Here is a 19,886-nt window from a genome sequence, read left to right on the forward strand (position 1 = left end):
GCTGCCTTATCTGTGCCCCCCTCACTGCTGCCTTATCTGTACCCCACCCAGTGCCGCCCTATCTGTGCCCCCCCCAGTGCCGCCTTATCTGTGCCCCCCCAGTGCCGCCTTATCTCTGTGCCCCCCCCAGTGCCGCCTTATCTCTGTGCCCCCCCCAGTGCCGCCTTATCTCTGTGCCCCCCCCAGTGCCGCCTTATCTGTGCCCCCCCCAGTGCCGCCTTATCTGTGCCCCCCCCAGTGCCGCCTTATCTGTGCCCCCCCCCAGTGCCGCCTTATCTGTGCCCCCCAGTGCCACCTTATCTGTGCCCCCCAGTGCCACCTTATCTGTGCCCCCCAGTGCCACCTTATCTGTGCCACCTTATCTGTGCCCCCCAGTGCCACCTTATCTGTGCCCCCCAGTGCCACCTTATCTGTGCCCCCCAGTGCCACCTTATCTGTGCCCCCCAGTGCCACCTTATCTATGCCCCCCAGTGCCACCTTATCTGTGCCCCCCAGTGCCACCTTATCTGTGCCTATCAGCGCATATCAATGAAGGAGAAAAATTACCTGTTTGCAAAATATAACAAACTATAAAACATGATTTTTTTTTTCAAAATGTTCCATGTTTTTTTAGCAAAAAATAAAACCCCAGCGGTGATCAAATACCACCAAAAGAAATCTCTATTTGTGTGAAAAAAAATATAAAAATATCATTTGGGTACAGTGTTGTATGACCGCGCAATTGTCATTCAAAGTGCATCAGCGCTGAAAGCTGAAAATTGGTCGGGGCAGGAGGGAGGTTTAAAGTGGATGTAAACCCAATTTATTTTATATTTTTGATGTCACAATGTAGAGTATAAGATTTCCTATCATCTGTGCCAAGTCTTGCCACACAGAGTTAATCCAGCCCCCCCTCCCGCCGCCATCCGGTGCTTCTCCGGGCTCTCCCGTGCCATCGGGGGCCCGGAGAACGAATCGTCCGGCGCTGGCAGGAAGCATAGAGATGACTGGTGACCAGATGGTCACCAGTCATCTCTATGACCGTCGGAGGACCCGGGCGCGATGTGATGACATCACGCCCGGGTCCCCGTAAGTAAACAAAGCCGCAATTGCGGCTGCTAAGCAACCGTAAGCATGAGATCGGTGAATTTTTTTTCACCGATTTCATGCTTTCCAGCCTGGAGGAGAGATGTGGGGTCTTATTGACCCCGCATCTCTCCATAAAGAGGACCTGTCACACACATTCATATTACAAGGGATGTTTACATTCCTTGTAATAGGAATAAAAGTGATAATAAAAATAAATAAATAAAAAAAAAAAGTGTAAAAAAAGAAAGAAATATGTAAAAAAAAAAAAAGAAATAAAAAATATTTTTTTTAACGCCCCTGTCCCCAGTAGCTCGCGCGCAGAAGTGAACGCACACGCAAGTCCCGCCGACATATGTAAACGCCGTTAAAACCACATATGTGAGGTATCGCCGCGTGCGTTAGAGTGCCAGCAACAATTCTAGTACTAGATCTCTTCTGTAAATCTAAACTGGTAACCTGTAAAAAAATTCAAAGCGTTGCCTATGGAGATTTTTAAGTACCGAAGTTTGGCGCCATTCCATGAGTGTGCGCAATTTTAAAGCGTGACATGTTAGGTATCTATTTACTCGGTGTAACATCATCTTTTACAAAAAAATTGGGCTAACTTTACTGTTTTGTTATTTTTTTAATTCATGAAACAATTTTTTTCCAAAAAAAAGGCGTTTGAAAAATTATTGCGCAAATGGCGTGCAAGATAAAACATTTCAATGACCGTCGTTTTATTCCCTAGGGTGTCTGCTAAAAAAACATATATAATGTTTGGGGGTTCTGCGTAATTTTCTAGCAAAAAATATATGATTTGTACATGTAGGAGAGAAGTGCCAGAATAGGCCCGGTATGGATGTGTGTATAACAGCCCGGTATGGAAGAGGTTAAGTGGCTCTCGAAATGCAATATTTCACACGATAATACTGCTGGAGAGGCTACTTTAGCATGCCGATTACTTGATGATCATGGACCACGTGGGGAGGCACAGCCCGGTCTACCTCTTTTCTGCTATTACAACGTGTGATTTCTGGTCCTAGATGACGCGCTCAGTAGAGTAACGGCGGCAGAACGTGCGGCACAGCGGGAGTTGTAAATAAAAAGCTCTGTGTGTATATCAGCCATAAGCAGAAAACACGTACCTGACTGCTCGGGTAAGATTTCCTGGATGACGGCCAAGAGCCGACTCTCAGCCTTCCAATCTCCAGATGAACGAGTCCTTGAGCGCACTGAGGAGAAAACACAAGTCTATTGAACATCAGAGCGACAGGGAGCGCGGGCATTACCAAACGTAACATCCTAATACGCCACAAACTGCCATCCCCACACGCCTGGGCTTAGAAAACAAACAGAGAAAAAAAATAAACAAAATCACAGTGTGTGTGCGTGCTGCGGGATTCCGGCGAGACCAATAAAGCTTTACAAGCAGCAAATGGGCGCGTCACGGTAAAACACACGGAAAATACGACATTTAACCACTTAAGACCCGGACCTTTAGGCAGCTAAAGGACCTGGCCAGGTTTTGCGATTCTGCACTGCGTCGCTTTAACTGACAATTGCGCGGTCGTGCAACGTTGCTCCCAAACAAAATTGGCGTCCCTTTTTTCCCCACAAATAGAGCTTTCTTTTGGTGGTATTTGATCACCTCTGCGGTTTTTATTTTTTGCGCTATAAACAAAAATAGAGCGACAATTTTGAAAAAAATTCAATATTTTTCACTTTTTGCTGTAATAAATATCCCCCAAAAATATATAAAAAAATGTTTTTCTTCAGTTTAGGCCGATACGTATTCTTCTACCTATTTTTGAAAAAAAAAAAAAAAAATCGCAATAAGCGTTTATCGATTGGTTTGCGCAAAATTTATAGCGTTTACAAAATAGGGGATAGTTTTATTGCATTTTTATTAATTTTTTTTTTTTTTTTTTTACAACTAATGGCGGCGATCATCGATTTTTTTCGTGACTGCGACATTATGGTGGACACTTCGGACAATTTTGACACATTTTTGGGTCCATTGTCATTTTCACAGCACAAAATGCTATAAAAATGCATTGTTTACTGTGAAAATGCGGCCTTTGTCTTGCCTTTATCCAGCCCTTGGGGCACTTCTACTGATAAAGACACTATTCCTTCCACTGACAACAATGGGGCACTATTTCTCCCATTGACTCACGGTGGTGTTGTTTATCCTGCTTGCGGGGTCTGCCTCGATCCCTTTATCATCAATTTGGGACGTTTGTAATTTTCACATATTACTGAGTGTTTTTCTTATCATTTGGTGTTTAACCACTTCCATACCGGGCACTTATATACCTTCCCGCCCAGACCAATTTTTAGCTTTTAGCACTGTTGCACTTTGAATGACAATTGCGCGGTCATGCTACACTGTACCCAAACCCAAAATTTAGAAAAAAAACTTTTTTTTGTTTCTGTTATAAAACATTGTAAATAAGTAAGTTTTCTCCTTCACTGATGGGCACTGATGGTACTGCACTGACGGGCACTGATAAGGCGGCACTGATGGGCACCAATGAGGTGGAACTGATGTGGTGGCATTGATGGGCACTAATATGCGGCACGGATGGGCACAGATAGGCGGCACGGATGGGCACTGATAGGCGGCACGGATGGGCACTGATAGGCGGCACGGATGGGCACTGATAGGCGGCATGGATGGGCACTGATAGGCGGCATGGATGGGCACTGATAGGCGGCATGGATGGGCACTGATAGGCGGCATGGATGGGCACTGATAGGCGGCACGGATGGGCACTGATAGGCGGCACGGATGGGCACTATCGTATGTATTGTACTAATGGATGCCAATCATTGCCAGTGATGCCATTGATTGGCATCCATTTTTTGTGTCCTCCTCATCCCGGGTGGTCTAGGGTGGCATCCTTTTTTTTTTATCCCTGGTGGTCTATATGGGCATCCCTAGTGGTCCAGTGGGCATCCTCGGGGGGGGGGGGGGCTGTGCTGATAATCGATCAGCACAAACCCCCTCGTCACAGGAGCAGCCGATCGGCTCTCCTCTACTCGCGTCTGACAGACGCGAGTGAGGAAAAGCCGATTACCGGCTTTTCCTATTTACATCGTGATCAGCCGTGATTGGACACAGCGGCTCAGAATCTGAGGACGTCAGTCAGGATTCTACAACCACTTTGCCGACGTCAATATGTCATTGGCGGGCAAGTGGTTAAAGACATTTTGTGGTTTGGCATTCTGATTGCGGTGCCTGCCTTGATCCCTTTATTATTAATATATTTTTTTTTTATTTCACATTATTACTGAGTGGTATATTCTATTAACATTTGATGTACTAAGCCCTTGAGGTCTGGCATTCTGTTTGATGCGGGCCTAACTCGCATGGCGCAATTTATCCTATATATTATGTTACCACAGTTTATCACATTTTATTGCTGCCTTGATCTTTGTTGATGCTATTGTTTATTTTTTGTTAGCGCAGTCTTTTTTTTCTATATTAAAGGAGTAGTCCGCAGCCTGAGCTCGTTTGGTTGGGCTTCTCCTATGGGTGACAGGAGTGCAATTCATTTTGCACTCCTGTAACCCGTTTTCAGCATATTGAAGTCCGTTCTCTGCTGACGTCACAGGGATCAGTCCAGGCACCGCGTCATCCCGACAATAAAGTCTGGATCCATCAGGTGCCTAGACTGATGCTTGTTTCAGCCGCTTAGCGAGCTGCTGAGGAGCCTGAGACAGCCGCTCCCCACCCGCTCCACATCTCAGCGCTTCGGAGTTCATGTGTGTCTAAGCTTTGGGGTGTATACCCGAATGTAATAGGCTGTATGTAGGCTGCACACCTATATAGTTCACCTTTTTTACCTCTTCTGTGAAGCTTTAAAGTCAGTGTAGAAGCATAACAGCCCCAAATCACTAGTATTTCCAGGAGGAGAGGTCACCCTGTTTATTTGAACTGATGACGAGTGAAATGAGCTCATGATCATCCTTTTCATTGTCTTATTCACTTAATCCATTTAAATGGCACTTCAGCTCCTCCAGCACCGCATAGCTCTCACCTTCAATATGGTGGCGACGACTTCCTGGGATGCGTTGCGCATGTCCTCGCCGCTGATTGATAAGATCTGATCTCCCTGCATTAATCTTCCGTCGTAGTCGGCGGCCCCCCCTTTCACGATGTCAGATATGAAGACTCCGCTGCCGGTCCTGGAAAATGATGCATTACACTTTATATTAATGCAGAAACTTACCCAGCACATCAATCAACCCGCCACCTTTCATACAGCACTGAATTATTGTTATTGTTTACATAATAGTCAGGGCGGTGACAGTCCAGGAGTAAGGATGAGCTCTGGCTTGTTCGCATAGAACACGTGCAGAGCCCGCCAGGAAGTGTGCACGGCGCTGCGCTAATCACAGCCAGGGAGACATTTCACGATCCCTGCAACTGAGCATCGGGACAATGTCTCCCTGGCTGTAATTAGCACAGCGCCGTGCTCACTTCCTGGCGGGCTCTGCACGTGTTCTATGCGAACACGCCGGAGCTCATCCTTATCCAGGAGGAACGCTGCTCTCCCCAATCACCATACCCTATAGATGGGGTGACCCCCCCCCCCCCAATCACCATAACCTATAGACTGGGATGATCTCCCCAATCACCATACCCTATAGACTGGGTGATCTCCCCAATCGCCATACCCTATAGACTGGGTGATCTCCCCAATCGCCATACCCCATAGACAGGGGCGATCTCCCCAATCACCATACCCTATAGACGGGGGCGATCTCCCCAATCACCATACCCTATAGACGGGGGCAATCTCCCCAATCACCATACCCTATAGACGGGGTGATCTCTCCAATCACCATACCCCATAGATGGGGCGATCTCCCAATTTTCCATACCCCATAGACGGGGGCGATCTCCCCATTCACCATACCCTATAGACGGGGGCGATCTCCCCATTCACCATACCCTATAGACGGGGGCGATCTCCCCAATCACCATACCCCATAGACGGGTGCGATCTCCCCAATCACCATACCCTATAGACGGGGTGATCTCCCCAATCACCATACCCCATAGATGGGGCGATCTCCCAATTTTCCATACCCCATAGACGGGGGCGATCTCCCCATTCACCATACCCTATAGACGGGGGCGATCTCCCCATTCACCATACCCTATAGACGGGGGCGATCTCCCCAATCACCATACCCTATAGACTGGGTGCTCTCACCAATCACCATACCCCATAGACGGGGGGTGATTACCTCAATCACCATACCCCAGAGACGGGGTGTATTTAAATCACACAGAGTCCGTTTTGTAAGAATTTAAAGAGAACCGGTCCTGACTGGGTTTTTGTAAGGATCTGAATGTTAAAGTAGATGTAATCTCAATCACTAAACTTTAACAGGATAATGTCATTTCAAAAGAAAATTTCAATATTTTAAATTTGCAGCTTTCATTAATATAATCCAAAATGTGTGAAATCAGTGAGACTGCGCCAATTAAAATACGTGAATTTCTACAAATTAACCACTTGCTGACCGTGTAACGTGCATTTACTGCAGCAAAGTGGCTCTATTGCGCGAAATGACGTACCTGTACGTCATTTCGTGCAATAGTCTCCTTGGGGGGGGGGGGGCACACGCGCACCTGAGACGCGATCACGCACCAATTGGACAGAGGGGGAGCCAATAAGTGGGTCCATCTGAACCCGATGTCCGGCGGCCACTCCCGATTGTTTTTGAGAAAGGCAGAATGGCGGTCTGCCTATGTAAACAAGGTAGATCGCCGTTCTGACAGGGGAGAAGTTTGAGATCTTGTATTTCTGCTAGCAGCAATTAAAAAAGTTTTTATACTTTAATGCAGAAAATGCCTTTATAACCGCTTTAAGTCCAATTATTATAACAATGCAGGTCTACCTATAAAAGAAACGTAATTGCCTCTTTATCTTTAGTTGGCCTTCTCCTGAGATCTGGCAATTACCGTCCTGATAATTGCCTGACTTCATGTTGATGACGCACACCGTCTACCCAGCAACAAAGAGTGCAAATCACTCTACACATATAGGCTTTTTCATTCAGCCTGCCAGATGAATGAAACAAATCGATCAAATTCCTTCACTGGTGATGACATGCAAAGATGGTAAAAACCTCCCGCTTTGGCTGTTGTATTCCGACAACCCGTACCGCCAGATTTAAGAATACAGTAAAACCTTGAAATGAGAGGGACGTGCTTTGCGAGTGTTTTGCAAGACCAGCAATTTTTTTTTATTTATAAATTTTTACTTGATAAACGCGCGAGGTCTTGATATTCGTGGAGCGTGACATCACAACGTCACGTGCCTCTTTAAATCATCGACCATGTGAGTTGCTAAATGTTGCACCTTCATTAAATGTAACCATATTGCTACACTTGGAGGCACCTCTCTTCTCTTTTATACTCTGGAGCTCCTCCCGGATTTTGCTTCTAATCCTTGTGGAGGCTTCCATTTGTGGATGGACATTTTATGGTTACACAACCGATCACATTGCTATAATCTTTTTATATGGACTATAAACTGAAGGATTTATGAATAAATCGTGACGCTCCTCAAATTAAATTCAAAATACTAACTACGACCTACAAAGCCATCCACAATTCTGCCCCCAGCTACATCACTGACCTAGTCTCCAAATACCAACCTAATCGTTCTCTTCGTTCTTCTCAAGACCTCCTGCTCTCTAGCTCTCTCATCACCTCCTCCCATGCTCGTCTACAGGACTTTTCCAGAGCCTCTCCAAGCCTATGGAACTCCTTACCCCAAACTATCCGTCTATCTCCTTCTCTTTTAGCTTTTAGAGGATCCATGAAAACCCTCCTCTTCAGAGAAGCCTATCCTACCCACACCTAACAACTGTATTTTAACTTTGTCCATCTGATCACCCCCCCACATCTACTACCCTCTGTTCCACTTCACCCTCCCTTCTAGATTGTAAGCTCTAACGAGCAGGGCCCTCTGATCATTCCTGTATTAAATTGTATTGTAACTATAATGTCTTCCCTGATGTTGTAAAGCGATGCGTAAACTGTTGGCGCTATATAAATCCTGTATAATAATAATAATAATAAATGGTTGTGGAACAAATCATTTGAGTTTCTATTATTTCTTATGGAGAAATTTGCTTTGATATACAAGTGATTTGGATTACAAGCATGTTTCCGTAACGATAGTATGCTCTCAATCCAAGGTTTTACTGTACCTGAACAGTGCCTGAATCTAGTTGAAGTCGGTGCTGCTCAGGCTGCCCGCTCCTTTGACTTTTCAGTTGAAGAATTGTCAGACGGAGACAGAGCCACTCACTGATCGAATTTCAGTAAATTCATTAGGAAGCACACAATGTTTGTTGGTGTAAAGCCAGATTAAGCCAAATTTTGAGATAAAAATTACCCCCATCCCTTCCTCCCATCACTGGCATAAGGCTTGGTTCACACATGTCCGGCTGCAGTTTTGTTTTGCGATTCAGGCGCAAATTTTTTACTAAACTGGACCCAAAAGCTCACTTTTTTGTCAGTACGGCAGTGGGCGGTGTCAGTACGGCAGTGGACGGTGCCAGTACGGCAGTGGACGGTGCCAGTACGGCAGTGGACGGTGCCAGTACGGCAGTGGACGGTGTCAGTAGGGTGTCAGTAGGGTAGTGGACGGTGTCAGTAGGGCAGTGGACGGTGTCAGTAGTTTATATTTTTATTTCTTCATACAATTTTATTTTTCTAATGTTTGTACACATTTTGTAGGAGCCCTGTTAGGGACTCAGGGATTTAAACAGGGGGAATCTGCGCCACATGTGGTGATTAGGATGTGCCAAAGCACAGCTGGCACATTCTGTGTGCACACCTATGCTGCTCTGTGTAATGTTTTGCAGCTCCGATCCTCCTCTTTTTGGATCCCCCGCCGGCGCTTCTGGCTCCTCCCCCTTGACCAGTGTCCCCCAATAGCAAGCCGCTTGCTCTAGCGGCACTGGTGTATGCTCGCTCCCAAGCCTTGCTCTATACCTCCATAAGACACACAGAGCCATGGCTCGGCCCAGCCCCCTCTTTTTCTTCATTGGCTGCGATTGACAGCAGTGGGAGCAAACAGCAAGGGAGGGTGGGGGAGAGGAGAACTTCCATTTGAATCACCATAGGCGATCAGAGCAGAAGTGGGAGTGGGTACCTGTCAAAACTAGGTACCAGTCGCCCCCCCCAAAAAAATTACATGCCAAAAGTGGCAGGAGGGAGAAAGAGTACAATCATGCATTTCATTGCCCTCCAACCGCAAGTCTGAATGAAGCCTAAAATCTGTATTTAACATTCCCACACTGGAACTGAAGGATGCTGTAATGCACGAGTGGTCAACCTGTTGCGGAACTACAAGTCCCATCATGCCTCTGCCTTTAGGAGTCTTGTAAACTGTCAGCCTGTCAATGCTTCATGGGATTTGAAGTTCCGCAACAGCTGGAGGGCCACAGGCTGAGCATCCATGCGTGTAAAGGCTTCAAAAAATCGATTTTAAAGTTGATAAAAACTTTGCAAATGCCGTACATACAGCATGTACACACTGCTATAATGCTAGCTGAAGCCTATGTAAAAAAAAAGGCCTTAAAGCTGAGTTCCACCCAAAAATGGTACTTACTTTTTTTGGATCCCCCCCTCCGGTGTCACATTTGGCACCTTTTGGGCAGATACCTGTCTAATCAAGGTATTTGTTTCCACTCCCGAGCATAGATCGCTGCAGTATCCGCAGTTATCTACACCACGTCCAGCTCCTTCTCCGACACACAGGTCCCAGAAGACAGCAGGGACCAGAGAGGACACGCAGCGCGACTCGAGCATGCGCAGTTGGGAACCAGGAAGTGAAGCCTCAAGGCTTCACTTCCCGATTCTCTTACCAAAGATGGCAGCGCCTCCACTTGGAAGCCAGGGGACAAATCGGCTTCGGGGGAGGACACTGCGGGCACCCTGGACAGGTAAGTGTCCTAATATTAAAAGTCTGCAGCTGCAGTATTTGTAGCTGCTGACTTTAAAAAAAAATATATATTTCGGCGGAACTCCGCTTTAAAACCTGCCTGTTCCAGATCTGTGATCAAAAAACTGCTGAAGCCAAGACATGGCCGGGTGACTTGCGTTGTGAGATGGAAGAAACAGCAGCAGCACTCCTATATTTGCCATTAAAGTGGGGGAAAGCAGGCACATATCCCAGCTGCAATGGTATATTAGGCCCACTGGGCCAGATTCAGATAGATCAGCGGATCTTTAGATCCGCGTAATCTATCTGATTTAAGATCCGCCGCCGCAAGTTTTAGAGGCAAGTGGGTAATTCACAAAACACTTACCTCCAAACTTGCGGCGGCGGATCGTAAATCCCCCGGCGGAATTCAAATTCCGCGGCTAGGGGGAGTGTGCTATTCAAATCAGGCGCGTCCCCGCGCCGATCGAATAGCGCATGCGCCGTCCGGAAATTTTCCCAGGATGCATTGCTCCAAATTGCTGGTTTCGACGCTTACGTAAATGACGTCCATCCGTATTCGCGAACGACTTGCACAAACGACGTAAAAAATTCAAATTTCGTCGCGGGAACGACGGCCATACTTAACATGCTTTACCAACCAGCATTCGGTTGGAGGAGAATCACTTCATTCAGGAGAAAGATCAAGACTCATCTCTTTTGATACCAAAGGAGACAGAAACAACAGGCGCCCAGAGGCGATTAAATTCGCATGTGCTGCGCTATATAAGTTTTCATTCATTCATTCAACATTGGCTGCACCTCATAGAAGCAGGGGTAACTATGCGCCGGGAAAACCCTTACGTAAACGTCATAAAAACACTGCGTCGGGCCCGCGTACGTTCGTGAATTGGCGTATCTCGCTGATTTGCATATTCTCTGCGTAAATCAGCGCTAACGCCCCAGCGGCCATTTTTTAATTGCAGTTAAGATCCGACGGTGTAACACAGTTACACCTGTCGGACCTTAGGCATATCTATGCGTAACTGATTCTATGAATCAGCCGCATAGATACGACCGGCACAACTCAGAGATACGACGGTGTATCAGGAGATACACCGTCGTATCTCTCTCTGAATCTGGCCCACTGTTTTTTTGCAGATAAAAAGATGCTCATCCGACTCGTATTCATCAGATCAGGGCTGCACAGTAGCCAGATGGTTAGCATTGCAACAGTTGGTGTCTATGGAGTCTGCATGTTTTGCTTTGTGTGAGATTGCTCCAGATGCTCAGATAGCCTCTCATGAGTAAAGGACAAGCGAGTTGGTGTACGGGCTTCCAACAAAATGTGACCCGCGGGTCAGTTCTCTGCGTAAAGCAAAGGCCTGCCAATCTACATCTGCATCCTGCCAAACACATCTAATAATAGTCACAATAAAACCGCCATCCGAAGAGCTGGCACGAGACTGACTGCCGCTGCTAGACAGATACATCTGTTCACAGATTGACGCCTCCCGTTAGGTCAAGACAGGGGACCCATGGAGTGTATGGACCAACGTTGGCCATACAAGTTGCAATTGCAATTCGGTGGGGCAATCAAACTTTTCATCCCATTATTTACTGAAATCGTAAAAGCAGTAGAAGACATAAAATTGTTTTTTATTGACCGCAAGGAGATGGGATCCAAAAATTGTCCCCTATGAACCCAATAGAAAAACCTGAAAGACACAGCGTATTTTTTTTTTTTACGGTTTAGATAAATGTTTCTTTTTTTTTCTTAAGCCCCTTTCACACTGGGGCGGTGGGTGTGTTGCTAGTAAAGCGCTGCTACTGACGTATTTGCGGGGGGTATTCGGCCGCTAGCGGGGCACTTTTAAACCCCTGCTGGGGGCCGAAAAAGGGTTAAATCCACCCACAAAGCGCTGGTGCAGCAGCGCTTTGGCGGCGATATAGCCGTGGTGCCCATTGATTTCAATGGGCAGGCGCAGTGGAGGAGCGGTATACACACCACTCCTTCACCGCTCCAAAGATGCAGCTAGCAGGACTGTTTTTTACCGTCCTGCTAGCGCACCGCTCCAGTGTGAAAGCCCTCGGGGCTTTCACATTGGAGGGACAGCAACGGTTCATTCAGGGCGATTTGCAGTCGCTATTTTTAGCGTTATAGCGCCTGCAAGGTGCCTCAATGTGAAAGGGGTCCTAAAGTGTTGCTAAACCCACAACAGTAAAATCAGTATGCAGTAATAGCATGCTTGTTATACCCACTGTGAAACCCAAGGGGTAAGGATGGGCTGAGGTGTGTTCGCAACTCCACATGCCCGCACCCACCAGGAAGCTGACAGTGCGCAGCGCTAATCACAGGCAGCAAGACATTTCCCGATCCCCGACTGCACAAATCGAGAAATGTCTCACTACCTGTGATTAGTAGATAGGGCATGTAGAGTTACGACCATGCCCAAGCCCATCCTCACCCGCGCATTGTGTAAAAAGGCTGTTTGATCTGTCTTCTCTGATCCTCCCCTTCTATTACTGCCCCTAGTCCATTGCCTTATAGAAGAGATCCTTGGGGACACTCTGCACATGCTCAGTTTGGTGTGTATTGCTAGTAAAAAAAATATTCTTGGCAGGGCGCATGTGATCAGTACAGGGCCAATCAGCACTATCCAGACAGAGGGTTAGGGGTTCTGCAGCCTAATAGGTCAGTCAGATGAGAATGAAAACTCCTCCTCCAAGCTTTAACCAGACACTGATAGAAGTCACAAGACTGATATATATACTGCTGATGAGAAAAGGTATTTAGCAGTTTATATTTACTCAAAAAAATTGCATTTCCATGTTCGGTGTACTGTGGGAGATCAGATATAGTGAGTGCAGGCTCCTGGGTTTAGTAACACTGACTATTTTTTGTTCTTGGGATTGCATTTTGTGTTTATTTTTATTTTTTTCTTTAGAATATACCATCATTGAAGCAAAATCAGACATTGATGTGGATCCTGAGAAAGTGATGTAATTTGCGAAACGTGTCGATCATATAGACGCCACACATTGGGATATTGATATGGCACATGGACTGTGAGAAAATATTTTTTTGTCTAATATAGGGATTGATGGTTATGTGTCTATTGCTGATGTTTTAAAAAAAATAAAATTATAAAAATTATTCTATGTTTTATTCTATATGTGAGGGAACAGACATGTGCATTGCCGAAAAATGTGTTAGTTTTCATTTTATTCCTTTTTTTTTTCAGTTTTTCAGGTTATTCCTTATGATCGGCATTCGTAAATTAGAAAAACTTGTAATTGAAAAATTCTAAAATCTGAAAAGTAGTAAGAAAATCCAAAAGCAAGAAAGAAAATCCAAAAGCAAGAATGAAAACCCTAAAGCAAGAACAAAAATCAGAAAATTCTAAACAATAACAACAACTAATTATAGTTATTGGAATTTCCTTTCAAATTTGGCTGTAAGTGAACGTAACGAATTTATCCAAAATGACGAATGCCGCATCCAAACAAATGGAACAGAACGAAATAATAAATAGTAATAATAGTTTTTATTATTGTTATTTATTATTAATTTGTTACATTCCATTCATTTAGATACGGTTATTTCGGATAATTCGTATTCGTTACTTTCACCAACAGCCAAATTTGAAAGAAAATTCCAATACCTATAATTTAAAGTGGTTGTAAACCCTTTACAACCACGTTATGCTACAGGCAAGCCTAGATTTAAGGGGTTGTAAAGGTAAAAAATTGTTTTCCTAAATAGCTTCCTTTACCTTAGTGCAGTCCTCCTTCACTTACCTCATCCTTCCATTTTGCTTTTAAATGTCCTTATTTCTTCTGAGAAATCCTCACTTCCTGTCCTTCTGTCTGTAACTCCACACAGTAATGCGAGGCTTTCTCCCTGGTGTGGAGTGTCGTGCTCGCCCCCTCCCTTGGACTACAGGAGAGTCAGGACGCTCTCTACGTTGCAGATAGAGAAAGGAGCTGTGTGTTAGTGAGCATCCCGACTCTCCGGTAGTCAAAGGGAGGGGGCGAGCACGACACTCCACACCAGGGAGAAAGCCTTGCATTACTGTGTGGAGTTACAGACAGAAGAACAGGAAGTGAGGATTTCTCAGAAGAAATAAGGACATTTAAAAGCAAAATGGAAGGTTGAGGTAAGTGAAGGAGGACGGCACTAAGGTAAAGGAAGATATATAGGATTTTTTTTTTTACCTTTATTAAGGCTTATCTGTAGCTACCCAGGATATCTCCTAAACCTGCATGTTTAGGAGATTTCCCCTGTCCCCTGCATGTGCCGATGTCATCGGCATATGCGCATTGGGGCCAACTGAAGAAATGGCACCTATGTGGTCCGTGTGCCGCATGCGCGGGAGTGACGTCATCGCTGCTCCAGCCAATCACAGTGCCGGAGCCGCAATAACCGGAAGCAACCCACCGGGAAAGATGTCGGCCGCCGAAAGGGGGGGGGGGGGGGGACGAGGACAAGGACCGCTACGGGGGCTTCGATCTAAGATAAGTAATTCATAATGAGCTAGTAGGCTATCCCTACTAGTTCATTATGCCTTTGTCTTGCAGTGTTTTCTTTTTTTTCGGGTTTACAACCACTTTAATAGTTTGTAATTATTGCAGATTTTTGAATTTCGACTTTACGAATTTTCGAAGAAATGTGTTAAATGCGTTTTCGTAAATTCGAATGAACAAATTTGTCGAAATTCGTTAAAAAACTAATTCGGAACGAAACTAATTGCACATGTGTATGAGTGAATTCTCTTGTGTTGGTACAAGGAGAGTCTCATACAAAAATGTCTGCCAATAGTCATAAAAGCTAAATTCATATTTTTTTTTATAACTGCCCTCTTCAAAATCAGTTAATTATTGATCACGGTTGCAGGCACAGTGATAGATCGGTGGTGCCCATCATACCTTTTCCCCACAATGCTCAGCCCCAGACCTCGCCCGCTTTTCTTTTGTAGCTCCACATGGAATATATCCAGATTGTCTTCATCCCTGTACTGGGCCTCATCCCGAAATACCACCAGCTGCACCCTCTGAGGGGTCTGACGGAGGGCCGTGATGGCTTCCTCATGGGAGGCGTTCCGAAGATCTACGCCATTGACCTGCAAAAAAAAAACCTTCAAGTCAGCCAGTGTATTCTGAGTATCTTAAAAGAATCAGATCACAGAATGACATCAATGTAGTATTAAAATTCATACCCCAGCATTATAGGACCACATTATTATGTTAACCACTTAAGCCCCGAGCCTGTTTTTTAGACTCTGTGGCCCAGATTCTCAAAGGCGTTACGACGGCGCAACACCATTTGCGCCGGCGTAACTCCTCATCTGGCCCCGGGTATCTATGCGACTGATTCTTAGAATCAGTTACGCATAGATACCCATTAGATCTGACAGGCGTAAGGCTCTTACGCTGTCAGATCTTAAAAGCAATTTTTTTTCCCGCCACTAGGTGTCGCATCGTCGTTTTCCCCGTCTATGCAAATGAGGTAATTACGCGAGATTCCCGAACATACGCGAGGTCGACGCTGAGAATTTACGTTGTTTCCGTAGTGTACGCGACGCGTAAGGTTGCCCCTGCTATTAGGAGGGGCAACCAATGTTAAGTATGGCCGTCGTTCCCGCGTCAAATTAAAAAATAATTGCGTCGTTTGCGTAAGACGTCCGTGAATGGCGCTGGACGCCATTTACGTAAACGTCTAAGCAAATGACGTTGGGGCGACGTCATTTAGCGCAATGCACGTCGGGTAATTTACCCGACGGAGCATGCGCAGTACGCTCGGCGCGGGAGCGCGCCTAATTTAAATGGTGCCCGCCCCATTTGAATTGGGCGGGCTTGCGCCGAGCGATTTAACGATACACCGCCGCAAGTTTACAGGTGAATGTTCTTTTGAGAATCAGGCTGTAAACCTGCGGCGGTGTAACGTAAATCACATACGTTACGCTGCCCAGGAGCAACGTAAATGTATGAGAATCTGGCCTTGTGTTTACAACAGGTTTTTTTGCTAGAAAATTACTTAGAACCCCCAAACATTATATTTATTTTTTCTAACACCCTAGAGAATAAAACGGCAGTCATTACAATACTTTTTGTCACACCGTATTTGCGCAGCGGTCTTACAAGTGCACTGTTTTTTAAAAAAATTCCCTTTTTTTAATTAAAAAATAAGACAACAGTAAAGTTAGCCCAATTTGTTTTTATATTGTGAAAGATAATGTTACGCCGAGTAAAAGGATACCCAACATGTCATGCTTTAAAATTGCGCCCGCTCGTGGAATGGCGTCAATCTTTTACCCTTAAAAATCTCCATAGGCGACGTTTAAAAAATTCTACAGGTTGCATGTTTTGAGTTACAGAGGAGGTCTAGGGCTAGAATTATTGCTCTCGCTCCAACGATCTCGGCAATACCTTACTTGTGCGGTTTGAACACCGTTTTCACATGCGGGCGCTACTCACGTATGTGTTCGCTTTTGCGCGCGAGCTCGTCAGGACTGGGTGCTTTAACCACTATACTACCAGCCGCCGTCAATTGACGGTGACAAGGTAGCTCAGTTATTGTGACAGGACGTCAAATTAGGTCTTCGTCTTTTAAAGCCGCTAGGGGGCGCACCCGTCGCGTTACTGGGAACGCGATGCGCGTGCTTAGTAACTGAGCAGGACCGTGGATCTCTGTGTGTAAATACAGAGATCCACGTCCTGTCAGGGAGAGGAGACCGATGCTGTGTCCCTTGTACATAGGGACACAGATCGGTCACCTGCCCAGTCACCCCCTCCCCCTACAGTTAGAATCACTCACTAGGCTAACACATTTAACCCCTTCCCCGCCCCCTAGTGGTTAACCCCTTCCCTGCCAGTCACATTTATACAGTAATCAATGCATATTTATAGCACTGTTCACTGTATAAATGTGAATGGTCCCAAAAATGTGTCAAAAGTGTCCGATGTGTCCGCCATAATGTCGCAGTCCCAATAAAAATCGCTAGTAAAAAAATAATAAAAGAAAATCATAATTATGTCCCCTATTTTGTAGGCGCTAAAACTTTTGAGCAAACCAGTCACTATACGGTTATTGCGATTTTTTTTTTTCTTACCAAAAATATGTAGAAGAATACGTATCGGCCTAAACTGAGAATTTTTTTTTTCTTTTTTAAATGGGATATTATAGCAAAAAGTAAAAAATATTGTGTTTTCTTTCAAAATTGTCGCTCTTTTTTTGTTTATAGCCCAAAAAATAAAAACCGCACAGGCGATCAAATACCACCAAAAGAAAGCACCATTTGTGGGAAAAAAAAGGACGTCAATTTTGTTTGGGAGCCACATCACACGACCGCGCAATTGTAAGTTAAAGCGACGCAGTGCCGGAAGCTGAAATTTCGCCTGGGCAGGAAGGGGGTATACGTGCACAGTAAGCAAGTGGTTAAAAAAAAAAAAATTCTCATTTATTTTACTTGATTTTATTTATTTTTACACTAAAAAAAAAAAAAAATGGGTCACTTTTATACCTATTACAAGGAAGGTAAATATCCCTTATAATAGGAAAAAGCATGACAGGTCCTCTTAAATATGAGATCTGGGGTCAAAAAGACCTCACATCTCATATTTAGACTAAAATGCAATAAAAAAAAAAAAAAAATTGTAATTTGAAAAAATGACAACAAAAAAATGTGCCTTTAAGACGCATGGGTGGAAGTAACGTTTTGACGTCACTTCTGCTCTGCTATGCTATGGAGACGGGTGGGGGCAATCTTGCCCTCACTCGTATCCATGGCAAGCAGCGAGAAGGAACTGATCGCCTCCGCCTCTACCAACGGCTCCGGTAAGCGGCGGAGGGTACGGGAAAGCGGCGGGAGGCCCTCTCCCGCCGCCGATAACTGTGATCTTGCGGCAAATCCGCTGCGGAGACCACCATTATCGTTTACAGGACCGGCCACGGAAAAAAGATGAATATCTCGGTTGTGGCAGCAACTGCTGCCGTTACCGAGATATTCATCTTTAAAGTGCCAACGTGTATGTACATGAGCCAGTCCTTAAGTGGGCGGGAAGTGACATAGACCCCCGCAGATTCTGCAGGTATCTGCACCCCCCTCCCCCCTGAAAGGTGCCAAATGTGACACCGGAGGGTTCCAAAAAGCGGAGGTTGCATTTTTGTTTGGACCTCCGCTTTAAGAGACAATAAATCTCTTTGCATTTAAGAAGTGTCTGGCGCCCATCAATCTACTTTGCATTACACCCACTGATGAAGACTCATTAATTAATTGATTTCCTGATACAATCTCAGGGTTACCCATTTCTGCCGCCTGATTCAAATTACTATGGTGAAATATGTGCAAATCTACAGAAAAAAAAGATTCACATCTCACCTCTTTCAGCTTCAGTCCCAAACAGGAAGAGCAAGCCCTCCTCACTTTAGTTTTATTTACCATATGAAATCACAAAGCATACATTGATTGGTCAACCCATACATTTCACACCCATTTCACCCACCCCCTTGTACTCAGCATGGGAACCCTCATTGGTCAGTTTATATAGGGATGGTTTCTCCTTACAAGTCCATTCCATGCTCTTCTTGCAAATCCACGTGTCATAAAAAAAATTCTCTCAGTAAGCAGACAAGGGGGGAGGGGTAACTTCCTCTTCCATACAGAGCAAGGGACGAGAAGGGGGTTTTGGAATAAAAGCTTTCTAGGAATGCAGTGGGGGGGATGAGCCGAACACACATTTGAAAGATGAGAAGCAGAAGGAGAAAATGTAGAGGCTTCTGAACAAAACAGCTTTCCCTTGTATTTTCAATGCTGAGTTCATTACTTTAAAACAATATCTGATAAAACTTATCAAGGAAAATAAGCAGTATTGATCATTCTCATACATACATATGCATATATAAAAAGAAATATGAAAATATAAAAAGAAATTAAAGGAATATAAACCGAGAAACATTTTAGTGGTTCTAATAAAAGAATAAGCTCAACTTATCAAATAGAAATTTTATCCAGATGTATCACACCACCATGCCTTGTAACCCACTCTACATCGAAGGATGTCAGCTGTCCCCATCTCTGGAGGTCACCGTTGGACCTCAGGGGCCCCAGGACTTTGATAAACTACTAAGCAGGATGCAAAACCTTCATAAAACTAAACGTATAGTAAAAACTATTGAGTATAGTTTACAAATTATACACAGTAATCAGATTATCAAAACTTTAAAAAACACATATCGATAAGATAATTAGCAACAGCAAAAGTTTCTGATAATCAAACTACTTATTGATCTCACTTACTTCAAGAATCTGATCACCTGCCCAGAGTCTCCCATCTCTAGCTGCAGCTCCTTCGTCATACACTTCATGTATTACCACCGCCTCCTGCAAAACATACACAGCCAGACCCCAGATTTACAGAAGTACAGTAATTTGTGTGCAAAAATAACAATATATGAAAATTCTGAAACGGAAACTCCTACCCATTGTACAATAAAACCTGAAAATTCCCAGAGCTGGGCAACAACACAGCAAATACACAAAGGCAAAAACCCAAGTCTATCCATCTTTTACTGGCCAGATTTTTACAGAAAACAAGGCGTGAAACATAAAAGATTATCGTTCGGGTTCTGGCTCATTGAAATGCCGCTAGATACTAGCCGGCAATAAAGATTTCAATGAGGCGTGTATTGAGGACAGCCGGAAAAAAAGCCATTTGATGCGGCGCTTAAATACTTTACAAGATGTTGTAAGGTTCTAATCTAATGGGTACAACAATGTCCATCAATGGGGATACTTTCATCCAGATGACCTGGATGGTTATTTCTGTTCCTTACTATTGGGCCTATACAAGCTCCCTGGTCAGTCAGTTGCAGGCATG

The 19,886-nt window shown here is 44.8% G+C and overlaps 1 protein-coding gene across 6 annotated transcripts in view; it reads right to left on the reverse strand.

The window, feature by feature from the left end:
• The window catches only part of PATJ (PATJ crumbs cell polarity complex component), a 328,942-nt gene that overhangs the window by 30,928 nt on the left and 278,128 nt on the right, over positions 1–19,886 (reverse strand). For all 6 annotated transcript variants that reach the window (XM_040360804.1, XM_040360805.1, XM_040360807.1 and 3 more), the window contains 4 exons: positions 19,307–19,390; positions 14,937–15,130; positions 5,094–5,241; positions 2,196–2,282 (listed from right to left, as the gene is read on the reverse strand). In XM_040360804.1, coding sequence (XP_040216738.1) covers positions 2,196–2,282; positions 5,094–5,241; positions 14,937–15,130; positions 19,307–19,390 — 513 coding nt within the window. The remainder of the gene's footprint in view (positions 1–2,195; positions 2,283–5,093; positions 5,242–14,936; positions 15,131–19,306; positions 19,391–19,886) is intronic.

The sequence above is a fragment of the Rana temporaria genome, chromosome 7 (genome assembly GCF_905171775.1).
Source record: "Rana temporaria chromosome 7, aRanTem1.1, whole genome shotgun sequence".
Classification (NCBI taxonomy): Eukaryota; Metazoa; Chordata; class Amphibia; order Anura; family Ranidae; genus Rana; species Rana temporaria.